Here is an 18,709-nt window from a genome sequence, read left to right as displayed (position 1 = left end):
TTTAATAAATCATGGGTTTGTGGTAGAGAAGATTTTAAACATCTTTTTCCCTTTTCTCTTTTCTAGGTGCTGACTTTGGGTGACTTTTTGAAACACTAGGAATGGTCATTTCTACCTTTCAGGACCTCAACACGAAGGAGCTAAGGAGAATCCTATGTAAATAAAGTGACACCTCTTCCGCTGGCCTTTCACATTGGGACCGTCTTTCTTTCTCCACCTGAAAGGAGCATCCTGGTGCCATCATGAACGTGACAAGTTTATTTTCCTTCACAAGTCCAGCTGTGAAGAGACTTCTTGGGTGGAAACAGGGTGACGAAGAAGAAAAATGGGCCGAGAAGGCTGTTGACGCTTTGGTGAAAAAACTGAAGAAAAAGAAAGGTGCCATGGAGGAACTGGAAAAGGCCCTGAGCTGCCCGGGGCAGCCCAGTAACTGTGTGACCATCCCTCGCTCCCTGGACGGCCGGCTGCAGGTCTCCCACCGCAAGGGGCTGCCGCACGTCATTTACTGTCGCGTGTGGCGCTGGCCCGACCTGCAGAGCCACCACGAACTCAAACCACTGGAATGCTGTGAGTTTCCTTTCGGCTCCAAGCAGAAGGAGGTGTGCATCAATCCCTACCACTACAAGCGGGTCGAGAGCCCTGGTAAGTGAGTCCTTTTGTGCTGACACATTTAGCGGATTTGTGTCGTTTATCCAGGTCATCCCTTTCCATGTTTTTGGTTGTAATTTTTAAGCATTAGGGGAAAAGCTATGTTTGTCAGCCTTTGGACATTTCATATGCTCCAACCATGTACTCCTCTCTGGTTGACATTATTTCTTAGGTGCTGTGAAAACGGTCATAGTGGTACTGACACCACTAACTTGTAATAAGTTATTCCTTTCTAAGTTTATTCTTTATGTTTCCCTTCGGTTGTGTGCCTTTCTCTAGACACTTTTAGCTATGATTTTATTGCAAGGGGAGAAAAATCAGGAAAGGAGAGAAGCACGGTGTAGCCATCTACGTACTTAAGGGCAGTTGCCAGTGACTTGTATCGCTTTATCCTCGTCGTCCATGGGATTTTGTTATGGCTTAGTCCCTGTAGAGGGCAGGAAGGAATTATGTTCTGCTGTGGAATCATTTCATACAACTACTCTGTAAGAGAGTCCTAGTTTTTACGTGTATGACCTTTGGCAGGGGACAGTGCAGGGTGGGGGAGCATAGTAAAGGATCTACTTTAAAATTCGCCTGGGTTTGCCCTCAGATGAGAGTCCAAATTCTAGACAGTTGCATCAGTTGGAAACTGATTAGGCAATCCCAAGCACTTAAATGTCTCACTGTCAGGTCGGAACCAATTTTGTTGATGGATTAGTTATTCATAGCTCATGGTGGCAAGGGCTCCCAAATGAGGCTGTGCGCAGATTCACATGGCTGCCTCCCGGAGGTTGTGATTCTGGCATAGCCCGCTAATCTGTGTTTTTACCGAGTGCTCCAGGTGGTGCTGACGGGAGCTCTTGGGTTGGTGTTTGGGAACTACTAAGCTAGATCCTATAATACCAGGACTCTCCATCCAGTACAAGGCATTCTGGCTTTTTATGGAATATTTACAACATACAAAAAGTTTAAAGACTAGGGAATAATATAGTAAACATCTTTGTATCCAACACCCACTTGCTTTCAGTAACTGATGTTCTGAATTTGACAGTTAGAGTTAATCTTTATTATTCCCAATACTGGTATTACCTCTGTACGAATCCTTGACGGTATATACTATTTTGTATATTTAAAGGTGTTATATAACGATATTGGAGTATCCTTCTACAACTTGCTATATTCATTCCGCATCATAGTTTTGTGATTTCTGCACTATGTACTTTAGTATTGCTTTGTCAAGTCCTGTGAAAAATCCTCTGGAGATTTTACTGAAATTTCGTTGATTTCATTTGGAGAAGGACTGACCTAGTTATGCTCTTGAGCACAATATTTTTCTAAATTTATTTAAGTCTTTAAGTTTCCTCCATAAAGTTCTTGCATGTCTTTTCTTAGATTTATTTCTAGATAGCTGGGTTTTATTGTATCCTTTTAAAAGTCATGTTGTTAATGTTCATGGCTAGGACTATACTTGCTTTTTTCCAACAATTTTGCTGAATTCTTGATCTAATACAGACATTCTTTACTGCTTGTTACACTCACTGTGATGTAACTCTGAGTGTGTAATATGTACAACAAGATTGTTTAGATTCATGGGTTTTTGATCCCAGTAGTAAGTTTAAGAGGTACACAGGGAAGAGTCTAATCCCACTTCACAAACAGTGACACTCAGGTCCCTATAAATTAAGTGACCTGTGTGTCAGACAACTAAGGTTCAGTATTGAGAAAACACTGTGGATGTATTTCCTCCAGCCACCCTTCTGCTGCTCAGCTCCACCCTTTCGTCTTGTGCTGCCCTTGTGCTGCCTGCTGTCTCCTGACTAGTGTCCCCTGCGGGGGGACCACTGCTTTACAGGGAGTGTTCTTTAAAGATGCTTCCGACGCTCTTACGCTCTTACCCGCAGCTCTGCAGGTTCTGGCGCTGGCCTGCCTCTCCATCTTCTTTCCCACTGTTCCACTCTATGTCTGCTTGAGTCTCACGGAAACACCTAGCACAGTTTTCCTCTGGACCTCGTTTCTCCTCCCTGTTTGCCTCACCCACTCTTATTTCTCCTTCAGACCTAAGCTTAATGGAGGCCAGCTTCACAGAGAGAGAAGCCTTTCTTGATAACCTCCTCCTCCCCCCAGTAGGCTGGTCTCTGTTTTGCATAGCAATCTGAATTTTTTCCTACTGTTCTTCACACTTAAATTTACCATTCTGTTAGTCTTCCTTGCAGGATAGTAAATAGAGCTTCATGAGGTCAGGGACCATGTGTATTATTAATGTCTCTACATTAATAGTGAGCACAGTTGGTACATTTTTACTGTTCAATGAAAATGCTGGTTTTAATGTCTCCCTATGGTCATTTTTTTTAGAGATGAGTTTTCAGTTTGTACTGCTGACCATCATCTTCCTTTTTTGTTCATTTCATTGCTGTTTTTGTCTGACATAAGATGGAAAGTTTGTGGTTTTTTTTTTAAAGTTAATCTTGAGATGATTTGGTTACTCTTAATAATTTACTTGTAAAAAGTTTTTGATAGGGAGGAGGTGGAAAACCAGCTGAAATTAGGCATTTTGAGACTCCACGAATATCATTTCATCCTCCCCTTTAGCCAAGAATCTGGTGAACCATTCATAGACCAGTTCTCGAAAACTTTGGGTCCAAGATCTGCTAAATTTGAACATCTCAGGATTTTCCTTAGCTTTTTCCTGTTGTGAAGTGTCTGATGTGGGAATAAGAGCAAGGGGCTTTTTCCCGGAGACCACTGTGAAGTAGCCCTACACCTCCTGGGAGAAGCCCACTCAGTCACAGTGCGGGGGGCCTCAGCCCCGCACACGCCCAGAGTTAAGTGGGCGTTTTCCCTCTGTAACGCGGCGTGGAGCACACCTGGTTACTGTTTCTGTGGCAGAGGACAAAAGGGGTCTGGAATTCTAAGCTGCAGATACACAGCTCAGCACTGAATTGCTTTGAACTCCCTTTTACATCAGATACATTACTTCAAAGAGCAATTCAGCAGTTTAAGCATAAGATAGTCAGGTCTTCCAAACTTAGTGTTTTCTTTCAACATCCCTGTTGAGACCTAGAGAAAAATTCAACAGAAATCGGGAGTCTCTGGAAGGTGTAGAATAGTGGTTTTCAAAGTGTGTGGTCCCCAGACTAGCAGCGTCAGCATCACCTGGGAACTTGTTAAGAAGGCAGGTTTTTAGACCCTTCCACAGACCTATTGAATCAAACTCTGGGGATGGAGCCAGCAATCTGTATTTTGACAAGCTCTCCAGGTGATTCCGATTCAGGCTAAGGTGTGAGAACCACTGGTTTAAGTAAGTATCTAGGCGAGTCATCAAGTCCAGTTGACAAGATGAAGCCTCTTATTGAAATAAGATGCTGGGGTGGGGGTATAGCTCAGTGGTAGAGCATGTGCTTAGCTGTGGGAGGTCCCGGTTTCAATTCCCAGTACCTCCGTTAAAAAAAAAAAAAACAAGAAAGATGTTAATGAGTTAGAATTTGAAATCCTTCACCATTTTGAACTCTGCATGTTGTTAGGGGTATAAAATTGACTTGCTCTTTCCAGAACTTCCCTTCCTGCTAATATCCAGTAAGTTCAGCATTGTGATACAATATGATAAGTTGTCTTTAAGAGGATGGAGGAGTTTGGGGGGAGAAGGGAATGAATGCTTTGTTGTTTGGCCTAGTGCGAGTTTTATAATTGTTCTTCTGGGTATCTTTTACTATCTCTGTTTCTTTGACCGGAAATAGTTTTATGGATTTAAGTAATTGTAGTTTTTCTTTAACCTGTGCCATTTATCTTGATATAAATAGAAGAGTCTAAAAATTGTAGTGGAGCAAAAACGGAAAGATGCAGAAACACTTTGTCGCAGCTTGTGTTCATCCTAGTTAACAATGGGAAAGAGCGTGGGAGGGAAGAGCCTTCCTTTTTGCGAAAGGTAGTGAGTACGTTGGCCCTCACTGAAATGTGCACCTTTGGGAAAGTAGAAAGTGGTAAGGACTTCTTTTTCTGCAAATGCGTAGACAGTTATGGGAAGGAGGAAGTTCAACAGCTTCTGAAGACTATGACCTTGCTGATGATGTAACAGGGTGACTGTTTACTTGGACTTTTGGTAGCCTGTAGAGTCAAGGCTACTTATTAGTGGTTGCGTTAAATGTGGGTTTTCTTTCTCTTTACCAAAGTAAATGCTGACCACGGTGAAGTCAGTCATCTCCCTGTGGCATCGAGAAGACCATTCAGTTGTATCTGCCGCCATTAAAATGCCTTCATGGGGACTTCCTGTCATTTGGCCTTTTTTTTTTTTAATGTTTTTCACATGGTTCTTGAAAATTATCTTCTGTACTTTGAACTTCATCAACTTGAAAGGCCACATTGAACCTGAGCTTAAATTCTGAGATCTCGATTTCGAGCTGGCGCTAGCTCCCAGGTGCTTTCGTGTTCAGCATAATGGCTCGCAGCTGTTTAAAATGAAAATACACCTGAAGTCCTCTTCACTTGTTGGCTGAATGCAAGTTTTGGCCCTTTGACTGCATCAGTCACCATGTAATTCGTGGCTTGGTCAATTTTACCTTAAAAGGAAAGCCTTAAAATCATAGCAATGGAGGAGGAATTGGTGGTTGCCAGGGGCTGAGGAGGGCATGGGGGTCAGGGTGGGGGAGTGGGTGTGGCTGTAAAAGGGCAACATGGGGAAGGGGCCCTTAGGTTGATGGCAGTGCTCTGTGTCTTGACAGTATCAGTGTTAGTGTCCTCGCTGTGATGTTGATCTGTTGTTTTGCAGGGTGTTACCATTGGAGGAAGCTGGGTAGAGGGTAGGCAGTTTCTCTGTCACTTCCTACAGCTGCTCGTGAACCTAGCATTATCTGAATTTAAGCATGGTGACCCCTGAAAAAGCATCTAATTCAGCTCACAGCTCAGTCACACAAGTGCTTTCCCTCAGGACAGCCGCTGTGTTTGGGCACACAGCAGAGGTGCTGTAGGAGTATTTTATTTTATTTGTCACACAGAATAATAAAAAGACATACACTCAAGGACTGAGATTGAATAACGTTAATTTTTTTTAAATAAAAGTAAAAAAATTTAATGTTTCTTCATGTTGTGAGTATGTTTTTACTTGAGGCAGTGATGACAAAAATTTCCAGTGAAAGTTTTTTTTAAAAGTTTCGTGTATGTCCATTTGGAGGATGGGCCTGGGGACAAGTATTGACTTTTCCTTCAAGTTTATCTGAGTGGTGATATCTGAGTCTGATAACTGAAGCTGTAAGCCAGATATCAGGCTATGATGATAACAAGTGCTTTAAAGATTTAGGATTCATTGGCAACAATATCAAGTATAAAAATTAAACTAAAGCATTATGACCTGCGTCTTATAATCAGGGTTCTCCAGAGAACAGAACCAATAGGATCTGTATTATAGAGATGTGTATATATGGAGATTTATTGTAGGACTTGGCTCACATGAGTGTGGAGGCCGAGAAGTCCATGGTCTTCTGTCTGCAAGCTGGAGAGCCAGGAAGACTGGTGGTGTCAGTCCCAGCCTTAGTCCAAAGCCCTGGGAGCCAGGAGCACCAGTGTCCAGGAGCAGAAGAAGGCAGATGTCCCAGCCTTCCTGTCCTGTTCCGCACTCAGCAATTTGGTGATGTCCACTCACGTTGGCAAGGGTGATCTTCTTTTCTCTGTCTTCCAATTCGAGTGCTCACCTCCTCTGGAGACACCCTCACAGACAAGTGAGAAATACTGTTTACCAGCTCTTTGAGTGGCCCTTCACCCAGTCAAGTTGACATGTAAAATTAACTGTCGCACCGTGACATTATCATCTATGTCTAAGTTTCTCTTCACTCAAACACCCACGGCACATACACAGCTCCCTGGGAACAGGCACTGCCTGGGAAGGACCGACCACAGCACAGGAATTGAATAATAGAGCTGTGGACAGGGGAGGCAGCCAGTTAACTCCTCCAAGCCTGAGAGCAGCCCCAGTGAAGCTCACTTGACTCTAACGCATCTGGATATTGCGTTCCAGCCCGTGTGGTGGTTCAGATATGTACGTATATGTTTCATTGTGCAAAGGATTTAAGTCAGTTTATAAGAAGACTTACAGTGAAGTGGAAAGTATTGGTAATAGTGCAGACCAAGGAAAACAAATTCAAAAGGAAGGTCAAGACAAAAGAGAAAGTTAGCACATACGTGTTCCATAAGGGTCACTGTGATACAGATGTGCTCCTGTGCGTAGTTACTGTATGTCTGTGGTCCTCGTCTGGGTGGTTCTGTGATACTTTGGGTGTACAACACTGAGATGAGGAAGGGGTGCTTTAAAACCTTAAAGAGGTAGTTTCAGAGCATTTGTGCCTGAGTGTGGGTGGTGGGCAGAGCCGTCCAGGCAGTTTGCAGGGGCTCCTGCAGGAGGGATCCGTGGGGCGGGGACAGTGTTCCCCAGAGTTTGCACTTACTCTTCCACAGTCCACTCGGGGCTCCCTTCTCCTGTCCCCATGGAAGGTTTGTTGTGAAAAAGCATTTGGTCACTACTTCTGCTTCTGTCCAAGCTCAAGACACAGCCAAGTGGACGTGGAGTTTAGATGGTGAACTTTTTCCCCCAAATACTGGCATTTGGCTTGTGTTTGATAATTTAATCACTGTCATCTACAATAGTGTTAGAAACAGATGAAGTAATATAATCATGTGTGGGATTTTATACCCAGATTTCTTAGTGAATTCCATTTTCTTAAGTCCAAGGCAAAAATGTGAAGTTTATTTATTCTTTTTTATTTAGTTAGTTCATTTTTTTTTTCCTGAGCAACTAACTGTTCCTAGTGCATTATTTAGGGCATTGATTTTATGTTATTTATTAATTGACGAACACATGGTTAAGTTTTAGCAGTTACTATGTATTACTCTTACATAAATTGTAAAAGTACATAAATTACATAAGCTGAAGTAGACCTCTAGACAATTATTACCTGGCTTGTTTCTGAGTGGAATTTTTCTCTTGCCAAATCTACTGCAATTTTGAAATTTTAAGACTGTGCTCCACAGATTGTACAGTTCCCTGCATCCTTTTGCTTTCCTGACCATTATCCTCCACTTCTTTCCTTGTCTGTCTCTGCGACACTAGGTGGGCAAGAGAAGGTATCTCCAGACCTTTCCAATTCACTTAAAAGTTCAGCACTCCTCCACCCACCGCTGCTGGCTTACGGGGCTGAAGGAACGCTAGCCAGCTAGCAGCTATTACAAACAAAACACACTCGCAGAAGACCACGGCTGATGAAAAAGCAGTTTTGAAAACCACAGAAAACATTGGTTGTAATAAAGTAGTTCACTGATTGCAGTGATGTGGAAATAATGTTTTAAATCAAAAGGGCTAAAAGGGCTAATACCTTCCAAGACTACTACCTTCCAAGACTACCTTTGGGTGAAATAATATCAAGACCAGTGAATGGTGCTTTTTAGCTTTTTGTCCCCACGTGTGGATCGTCCTCAGACAGTGGTTTCTTGTGGGTCCGGGGATGTTTTGTGTGGTTGTGGGGGGGAGTCACAGATGATTTGCCCGTATCTGTAATGCCCTAGGCTCCTGAGCTACACTTGAAAAGAGAAGAAATCGAGGGGAGCTTGGCTTTTGTAATGATCTCAGGCTGATTCTTCCCCATTTTTCTTTCAGCCTCATTTGTACTAGATGTTCAAGCCTCAAAGAAAAGACCGGAGATTTATTTCCCCAAATGTATGTCCCATCCCCTTGTCTTTTTCCACTTTGAAATGCAAATATTCTCTTGAAAAGACTCAGCATCATGCCTAATCATCATGAATTAGCCAGATCATCAGACCTCTGCCCTGGTATTTGGAAAAACGAGTTTGTTAGGGGGAGGAGATGGGGAAGCAAAGAGTGTGTATTTATTTGTTCTAAACAGCAGAGCTGGGGGACTTTGAGCAGCTGTCAGTTTCCCTGAGCACTGTGTTCACAATCTCAGAGGGCCTGGAGAATGGGAGAACTGAAAAAACCAATGTTGTTAATTTGCCAGCTTGGCTGAGGATTCCTGATTCTTAGATACTGTTCTTAGGACTGGTTTGAAAGACTTCTGTTTCCCCTGCGTTTAGTCTGGTGTGGGCTTCTACTCTGCCAACAGTACTCCTTCTCTGTGTGTGGGAGGTGGGGAGATGAACACTGAACTTGCGGCTCCCCCATTTCACTTTCCTAATCATCAGTGCCCACAACTGGATTTCTCCACTCTTGTGACCTGTAGCATGCGCGGAAGCCTGCCGGTAACACCCCGTCCGGGTCTGCTCTTCATAAAACTGCTTCAGGCCACGTGGGTTATGTAACTAGAAGTAACGGGAACCTCCCTGATAAAAGAACTAGAATCTGGAAACATAGATTATGTTTAAATAAAAAGATTTAGGTCCACAAAGGACTGTTTGGCATTTTTGTCCTGCAGTTCCTTAAATGGTCAGTCTTACGCGCTGGAGTCCATTTGAGCAGCCCTTGGAATGGGAGATGGCATTTACATTCTATTCCATCACTACCTCAGTTCTAAAACAACTCTCCGAGAGATGATGCTGTTCTCAGTTCCTTGCTCTCTCACACGAAACAAGCCATTTCTTTTGTTTGTTTATATTGAAATATATTTGATTTACAATGTTGTATTAATTTCTGGTATACAGCATTGTGATTCAGTCATACATGTATATATTCCTTTTCATATTCTTTTTCATTATAGGTTATTAAAAGGTATTGAATATAGTTCCCTGTGCTACACAGTAGGACCTTGTTTATCTATTTTATATATAGTAGTTAGTATCTGCAAATCCCTAACTCCCAATTTATCCCCCCCCACATCCTCCCCGCCGGTAACCATAAGTTTGTTTTCTGTGTCTGTGAGTCTGTCTCTGTTTTGTAAATAAGTTCATTTGTGTCATTTTTTTTTAGATTCCACATATCTTTGATGTCATACAGTATTTTTCTTTCTCTTTCTGGCTGACTTCACATTTCGTACCTAAGTGGTCATCTGGCCTCTAGTCACACATTCCCTCACCTGACCACCTGGTTGCCTGGATGGGATCTTCAGTCAGAATAAGGCAAAAGGAAAGCCTACGATTTTTTTAAGTGGTATTTGGGCAGCTTTTTGTAAACTAAAAGTAAACATGTACATGACAACAGAGTGGAGATGCCTTGTATGCTTTTTCCTGTGTGTTTCCCTATAATTTCATGACAGTCCTATCTAGCCAGCTCCGTGGCAGACTCAGCAGTATTTCCTTCTGTGACGGTATCTTTCCTTGAGCATCTGAAAAGTTTATCCAGGGAATGGTAGTGTACCAAGCAGGTGTTTAAGTAAGAGGGTCATGTTAGGAAACAGTTGTGGGTGGACGCTTTTGGAACATAGAACTTACAGCTTTGAAGTAGGAAAAAGGACAGCTGATTTTAAAGTGAGTTGTTTTTCAAAGAGAAAACTGATGGGAGCGTGTCACAAGGACACGGAGGTCAGCTTGAAGGGGCTGCCCCTGGCTAAATCAGACAGTGTGATCAACAGAATTATTAAGGGCAGAAATGAATGACAAGCCACTGGGGGAAACAAACAGGAGTCCAGGCTGATAATAAACAAGGGAGGGGAGGGGCTCTTGCTCACAGGAGACGCCGACGGCTGACTGGATGTGGATGGAGTTCTCTAAAATTCAGGACCATTAAGGACTGTGAAAGGAGACACTGACTTCTCTGTGCTTGGGAGGCTCACATGTGCTGGGGCGGAAGCTCGGGGCAGAAGGCCTGCACCACAGTTTTGGCACTTGGTATCTTTGACCTTGGGCCAGTTAGTTGTCCTCTTAGAGCTGGTATTTGCTAGCCTGTAAGATAGGGAGTAATACTAGCGACTGTCCAGGGTCGTGGCAAGGATTAAATTAAATCACACACATGAAAAGCCTTTATGAGTTCTTGAAACATAATGTGGCTGAAACAGTGAAATAAGGAGCATAACTCCTGTGCACATCTTTAAACACAAATTTGGTAATGCTAAGTAAGTTTTCACTAAACAGATCTTCAGAAAACTAATTATAATACCATTGACCCCTGAGCAGCTTGGAGGTTAGAGGCGCCAACCCTCCATGCAGGGGAAGATCCATGTATAAATTTAAATTTACAGTCGGCCCTCCATGTCCGCGGTTCTGCGTCCTCAGATTCAACCAAATGTGGATCGTGGTGTACCCAAGTACATGTTTGGTGAAAAAAAATTCGTGTGAAAAAAAAATTCATTCAATTTGTGTGGTTCAAGCCCACATTATTTCAAGGGTCACTATTTACAGTATTAATATTGGTAACAATGCCAATTAAAATAGCTACTTTTTGTTTGTTTTGTTTTATGAGGGGGAGGTAATTGGGTTTATTTATTTATATTTGGAGGAGGTGCTGGGGATTGAACCCAGGAGTCACTTGAGCTATACCCTCCCCCCTAAAATAGCTACTCTCTGTGCTTACTGTGTGCCAGCAACTGTGCTTACCTGTTCACACGTATTTTCATTTCGTCCTGACCACAACTGTAAGAGGTAGGGATGCCTGCCGACAGGGCCACCGGGATGCAGTTGAAGTCAACTGTCCCGCGGCTTGTAGAGGGGGAGCCAGGATTCATGCTGAAGTCTAACTGCAAAATCCAGGCTGCAACCCACCACACTGCTGCTTCCCCAAAAAAGTCATTTTCCCCTCCCTTAATGATTTCTCTTTAAGAGGAAAGGGATCCAGAGTTTTCAGTAGTAGAGAATTTGATGTGAAATCCATATGTGCACCAGCTGCTTGAATTTGGGGTTGATAATGGTAAATTGAGAGTCCACATCTATGCTTGAAGTGTTTCTGGAGGCTTTATTTCTGTTTATTTCCCATTGGTCAATCTTCATCATTTGATAACAAGTGTCTGTTTCCTGGAATATATTTAAGAGAATCAAATTGAACTCCAAATGAGAACTAATTACGTTCAGCTGCAATTACAAATGAAGCCCAGCTGCTTGGGGGGACACCTGGGGATGGCCATTTACATATCAGTAGTGTGTGATGGATGAGCAGGCACCCTAGGCTGGCGGAGGGCTCTGGGTGTTACAGTAGTAACTGTCCCCTGCTGAGTGCTGACCAAGCCCCGGCACTTGGGAAAACTAACCCGTGCAACGCTGTGAGACAGCGCGTGCAGTGGTTAGGAGCTGAGGTTCTGCAACGAGACAGCTCGGTTTGAATCCTGTCTCCATTAGTTCCTGGTTGTATATTCAGAGGCAAGTCACTTAATCTCTCTCTACCTCAGCATCCACTTGTACAAGGTGGAGGTAACAGCAGTGCCTAGGCCAGAGCTGCTGCGAGGATTAAGAGCTAACATTTGGTACAGCAGTTGGCATAAATAAGCTCCATGTAAATGGTAAGTAAAAAGGAAATCTGGGAGAAGTACTCTTACTCCCAATTTACTAGGAAGAAATGAGGTGTAGAGAGTAAGTTCCCCCTTAATTGGCGAGTGAGTAATGGAGCAGGGCTGCCAGCGTCAGAAGTGCAGAACTAAAGCCCACCCCTGACTGCTGCCCAGCTTCCTGGGTGCCCGATGGAGGCCTTGACCCCTCCTGATATTTTTGGCTGACACCCTGAAGTTCTTCTGCCTCTAACAAACTGTGAAGTCTCTAAGAACATAGCACTGTCCTGTGGTAGTTAAGCAAATATTTGGCAAAGGAAAGAAACCTGGGGTGAGGATAGGAGGAGGAGGTGGAAGGAGGGAGCCTGCCTGCCTGCCTGCCTGCCAGGTGCCCCCTCCGGAGCTGGCTCATTAGCCCTGCGGGGGAAACAGAAGCTCAGGCTGCCCAGATCCATGCGGCTAGAGCCTTGGGCTCCTGCGTCTGAAGGCAGTGCTCTTTCCTTGGCATCATGCCGCCTGACCAGAAAAACTGGACACTTCGTGACTCTTCTTGTCAACTTAGTGTAAGTCCGTGCTGGTCTTTTCTATATCATTCTAATTTAATCTACATTGAATCTCTTAATCTGAGAATGGGACTGACTGGAGTTTAGAGGTGAAAGGGATGATTTCTAGAAATTTGACTTAAGGGGAGAAAATTGAAGTTCAGGTCCCACAGCTAGTTAGAGGCAGGGCAAAAGGCCTGGTGCTGTGTAGCCAACAAACACGGTGACCCCTCTTCTTCCCCTGCCCAGGCTGAAGTCACCCAAACTCCCGGAGGTCTGATTCATTATGTCTGGGATGAGGTACAAGACTCTGCCTTTTTAAACAAGTATCTTGCTAAATCAGATGCAAGGAGTCTGAGGACTCTACTTTGAGCAAGACTGGTCTGTATTAATCAGCTTGGAATAAACAGCCCAGGAATAGCAATATAATTCACAAGCGTCTGTTAATTGTAAAAATGTTTACTAAGGACCTATTATATGCCGGGCACTGGGATGATACAGAAGACAACTCGCTTCTGCATGCAGGGGTCTCACAGTCTGGGTGAGGTAAAGTCAAATTAGCAGTGAAATGTTGCAAATGCTTTGATGAAGTCTGTTTAAGCCACAGTGAGAGGAATTCACCTCCATTGGGGGTGGGTAGAAAAACCAAGAAAGACACCATAAAGGAGGTAACACTGGAACTGAGACTTGGAAGGATGTCAACTGAGCAGAAGTGCAAGAGCGTGAAGCCCCAGATGGAAACTGCTAGGGCTCGGGGTGGCTGGGCGAAGAGCAGGGGGGAGGGCAGCTGCCCCGAGAGCGAGGTTGAGCAGGAACCTGCGCTAGGTCACGGAGTCCCAGAGCATGCACCTGGGTGCGTGATGTCACAGAGAAGGTGTATTTCAAGGAAATCATCTCTGGCCTACAAAAACACTCACCGGCCTGCAGTTACCTAGGGGGTTGGGTTCTCAGAAGCTGATTTCAATTTAGGCTCTTTTTAAGTAAATTTAATGATGGGGTTTTTTGCAGATATTTTTATTGAATACAGTTTATTTCTCTGTTCATATTTAAATTTCATTCACATGTGTGTCTTCTATTCATGTATCTGTACTCAAGAGTAATTGACGTATTCCTAGAAAGTAAATACTACGAAGTTGCTGTCTTTAGGCAAAATTAACTTCTCGTAAGATGTTCCTTCAAAAAAGCTGAACAAAAGAGGAGAAAGAGAATGTTAAAAGCCACCTCCACAGTCTTTCTTCCAGGCATGTGGGGCTAAGTGCTGTCATCTGGTGGTTCTGAGCAGACCTGGATTCAGACCGTGGCTGGATTCAGCAGCTGTGCGACCTTGGGTGGCATGTCACGTTGCTGGGCTGATGCTTGCTTGTCCGCAGGGAGGACTCAGGGCTCTGTGGGAAGCTCCATGTGGGCGGGGACAGCGGCTGTCGCCCTCTGCACCTGTGCGTCCCCTAGTGCCTGACCCCGGGTCAGCACTGGATGGGCGGATACGTGTGCCCAGGCTCATTACCTCGTCTTATTTCAGATCCTCCCTCCTGCTGCCTTACCACCAATAACCCCACAAAATTATAAAGTGCCACTGCCCAGAGATTTGGGGATATGTGCATTGAAATTTAACTTTGATTAAAGTTTTCTGAGAATCTTTCCTTCAGTGTAGTTTCCCTGACATACCCCGAGGTACGGAATTTTATTTCATAAATGCGTGTACTATTAACTTCTAAGTAGTCTCACCCTCTCCTCCACTTTCTTCTGGCAGTGTTTCTGTTTAGAAGGTCACTGACCACACCCCATGTCCAGGGACGTCTGTCTAGTGTAGATATTATACTGGGCACAGCTGCTCTGGCACCGTGGCCACCCCCCCACACCCACCTGTTTTCAGAGGAGAGTTGCGGTCCCTGGACAGCTCTCGGGCCATTTCCCTGTTAGCCCTGGGCCACCTTTCTGCTCTTGGGTGACCTCGCTGTCTATCCTGAGCACCGACTGACGTGTGCTCTGGCCCTGAACTCTGTGCACCAGGCTGCCCAAGATGTCCCCAAAGCAGCAGTCAGCAGACTCGCACAATTTAGGGCAAGAAGGCCCCTTGGAATTCAGATCCCTTTGCTCTTTGCAGTGAGGAAATCGAGACCCAGAGAAACTAAGTAACTTGCTCAAATTCACAAAAGTAACAGTTACCATAGCCAGGGCTAGAACTGAGGCGTCCTGACCGTCACCTAAATTCGTTTTTCAAGTCTTTGGAACGAAAGGGCCTTTATGTATGGCTGGGTAGCAGCCAGCTTATTTGCCATTATGTCTGTGTGGGCGGACATAGGCACCAGCCTGGCAGCTTTGTTATCAGAACTCTCTTGTGTGGTTTTTAAAGAAAAAAAAATAAGCTTGTCCACTAACATTGGGCAGATCACAACCTTGTCAGCCTTAGTCTGGTCACTAGACTGCTCGACACGGATGACTTGATGAGAGAATTTTAAACAATACTTCAGAATCTTGAAAAAGTTCACACATCTAGAGGGTGTACATGGATGCTCTCCAGAACTCAGCCCCTCTTTCCAATTTTAGCTGTTTCTTTTTCATTCCTTTTCCTGTGTCTTGGTAACACAGAAGAAGTGAGCCCAGTACCAGAATCACAAATGCCTCCTGAAATGTTCTTAGTTTGGTTTCCCTGTTAACTGGAAAAGGGATTTTATTTATTTATTTATTTTAACAGAAAGAGATGCATAAGTACTTTGAAAAGCAGAGGTATACATCACTAATGAAAAGCAATAGTCTGACTTTTTTTCCTCGTGGGGGGGTCAGGAAAAGACAGGAAAATGCTTCCTCCTTTTCAAGACATACAGCAATTATTAGAGATATTCAAGCGGGTGGAGGGAGGTGTAGTGAAATTACCTAGAAGGCTTTTTTTTTCCTTTCCCCCAGAATATATCTGAAAAGGTGATGTAACACCAGCTCAGGGTTTGTTTTTTGTTTGTTTTTTAAATCTAAGTTAGAACTCCTAGAATACAGGAATAACACAACACAGTCTGATTTTATTTATTTTTTTAAATTGCTTTTTATTTTTTAAGTAATGTTAAGTTTACAGATAAATTGGATAGTTCAAAGACTTCCCATATCCTCCCTCTCCCTGCACAGAGTTTCCTTGATTATTAACGCCTTGCATTAGTGTGAGACATCATTATAATCAACGAGCCAGTCAATACTGATACATTACTATTAACCAAAGTCCATCGTTGACAGTAGGATTCACTCTTGGTGTTACCCATTCTATGGGTTTTTGACAAATGTGTGGTGACATGCAGTCACCATTATAGTGTCATACAGAATAAGTTCACTGCCCTAAAAATCCTCTGTGCTCCACCTGTTTATTCCTTTCTCCCCGAGTCCCTGGCAACCACTGATCTTCACTGTCTCCATAGTTTGCTTTTTCCAGAATCTCATAGACTTGGGATCATACAATAAGGAGCCTTTGCAGTTGACTTCTTTCCCTTAGCGACATACATTTAAGGTTCCTCTATGTCTCTTCATAAATCTAGAATATGAAAACCAATGTATGGTGACAGGAAGCAGATCAGTAGCGGCCCGGGGAGGAGGGCAGCGAAGCAGTCTCTCTTGGGGAGAGACGGCAGAGTTGAGGAGTAAACTTTTACGCATGACGAGTATGTTCATCATCTTGATTGTGGTGATGCTTTCACGTGTATATGTCAAAACTAATCACATTGTACATTTTAAACATATGCAGTTTATTTTAAGCTGATTATTCCTCAGTAAAGCTCTTCAAAAAATAAATGTGAAGGGGCAATTTAAAGTCATCTTTTGCCGATTTAAAAAAATGACTAAAATGTTCTGTTATCAATTCCTTTTCTAAATCCATCTTCAAGATTTGGGAACCTCTTACTCTGAGCTCTCAATAGTACTATATTCCCAATTAAAACAGTTTCATGATACTGTTCTACTACTGGAGCTATAAAATGCACATCTCCCAATTCAGAATCCACATCCAGGAAAGAAATTCTAGTTCTCTATGACAGACACACCAGCTCCTGCAGTGAAAACCAACTGAAGGTACCAAAGGTAAAGAGCTGCAAGGAATTCTCATGCTTAAGTGGTGATGACACTGAAGACATCAGTGTCTTCAACGGGCCATTCAAAGTTAATCAGTAGAACTGCAAGGGCAAAAATAAATGGATATCCTCCTATACACTCGTGAGAGAGGACTTTTCTGTCAGGTTTACCTAAAGTTCAGTTTAACCCTCTAATAATAGCAGCAACCAGTGGTTCAAATGCTCTCTGTTAACAGCAAGAAGGGAGGCAAATAAGATATAAAACTAGACTCTAGAACTAAGGTAGATTTTAGATGCATGAGATGATACAGTATATACTCTTTCAGTGTGTTCTTTTGAGGTTCATCCATGTTATGCGTGAATCAGTATTTCATTCCTTTTTTATTACTGAGTAGTATTCCATTGTGTGGCTATACCATAGTTTGTTCATTCATTCATTTGTTGATGGACATTTGGTTTGTTTCCAGTTTTCGGCTATCTCAAGTAAAATATACATGTCTATGTAGATAGATGTTTTCATTTCTTGTGGGTAAATACCTAGAAGAGAACGGCTGGGTCATACGGTTAAGTGCACATTCGATTTATAAGAAACTGCCAAAATATTGTCCAAAGTGATTGTGCTGTTTTACATTCCAGCCAGCAATATACGAGAGTCCCTGTTGCCAATACTTCTAATTAAAGAAATTTTTATTGTGGTAAAATATACTTAACATAATACTTACCGTTTTAACCATTTGTAAGTATACACTTACATGGCATTAAATGCATTTATAGTGTTTTACAGCTATTACCACTATCCATGCCCAAATCTTTCCCATCATCCCCAACAAAAACTTGGTATACCCATTAAATAACTTCACCTCTTCTATTTCCTCCAGCCCCTGGTAACCTCTGTTTTACTTTTTATCTGTGAATCTGGCTATTCTAAGTACCTCATATAAGTAGGATCAAAATATTTGTACTTCTGTGTCTGGCTTATTTCAGTAAACATAATGTTTTTAAAATCCATCTTCTTTAGTGAAGAGTCTTTTCACATCCTTTGTCTAATTTTTAACTGGATTATTTGGGTTTTTATTAATGAGTTCTTTATGTATTCAGAACACAAGTCCTTTATCAGATATGTGATTGCAAATGTTTCTTTTGAGTCTGTGGCTTGAATGTGTTAAGTGTAAGATAACACTTCAAAATAAATCAAGTATCTATCCTCTAACAAGCATTTGTGGGGGGAACATCAGAAATTCAGAAACTAAGTACAGAAATAGACAAAAATTGGAAAATCAAAGAGAATTGATGGAATTCAGTAAGTTTAAAAGAAAAACATTTCATAAGTGAGGAATAAATTGCAGTGTGCCAAAGGGAGAATAGATTTATATTAAACTGTAATAAGGTTCATTGAAGGATGGCAGGAAAACAACTAAAGGAATGAATAAGAAATTTTAAAAAGAGGTAAAGTTTGAGAGAAAGTGATTGGAACGGCCCACAAAGAAGATCCAGCATATGTATAATTGGAGCTCTGAAGTAACCAGAGACGGTAGAACAGGACTAGTATTTAAAACTTTTAGTTCAAGAAAATTTCAGAAATTAGAGAAAACCTAAATACATAGTGAAAGAACTCAGCATATACTTAGGAAAACTCACCTAGCATGATCACCTTTGAGATATATCCTAGTAAAACTATTATACTTTACAGTCAGAAGTCCTCAGGGCTTCCGGGCAAAAAGAGCACATGGCTTGTAAAGGCAAAGAAAGTAAGCTAAAATCAGATTTCTCAAAAGCATCATCTAAAAACAGGCAGCAGTGAGAAGGCATTTAAGAAACTTCAGGAAACCAAGGACAAGCCAAGCTCTCCTTCAAGCATCAGGGCTATAGATAAAGTTTTAAATGTGCATGAAGTCGGAGAATACTGTAACAATGAGCTCTTCCTGAGGAGTCTGCTGGGGTCACTTCATTCAACTAAGATATGATGGGAAAATTTGGCACAAGGACATGTGGTGAGCAATTAATATATTTAATAATAGAGATAAGGCTAAAATATGAGTGGTGATATGGATGCAAGAAAAGTATATAATCTGTAGCTGTTCTGACAAAGTAGAAAGAGTGCAACTATGAAAATGGAATAGAAGAATAAGAAGAGGAGAGTAAGATCAAT

At 42.6% G+C, this 18,709-nt stretch overlaps 1 protein-coding gene across 4 annotated transcripts in view; it reads left to right on the top strand.

Annotated features, from left to right (window-relative positions):
* The window catches only part of SMAD1 (SMAD family member 1), a 67,526-nt gene that overhangs the window by 24,988 nt on the left and 23,829 nt on the right, over positions 1 to 18,709 (top strand). For all 4 annotated transcript variants that reach the window (XM_074377829.1, XM_074377818.1, XM_074377825.1 and 1 more), the window contains exon 2: positions 67 to 642. In XM_074377829.1, coding sequence (XP_074233930.1) covers positions 243 to 642 — 400 coding nt within the window. In that variant the 5' untranslated portion in view covers positions 67 to 242. The remainder of the gene's footprint in view (positions 1 to 66; positions 643 to 18,709) is intronic.

Source organism: Camelus bactrianus, chromosome 2 (genome assembly GCF_048773025.1).
Source record: "Camelus bactrianus isolate YW-2024 breed Bactrian camel chromosome 2, ASM4877302v1, whole genome shotgun sequence".
Classification (NCBI taxonomy): Eukaryota; Metazoa; Chordata; class Mammalia; order Artiodactyla; family Camelidae; genus Camelus; species Camelus bactrianus.
The sequence above is the reverse complement of the archived record's forward strand: the minus strand, read 5'-3'. Positions and strand labels throughout refer to the sequence as shown.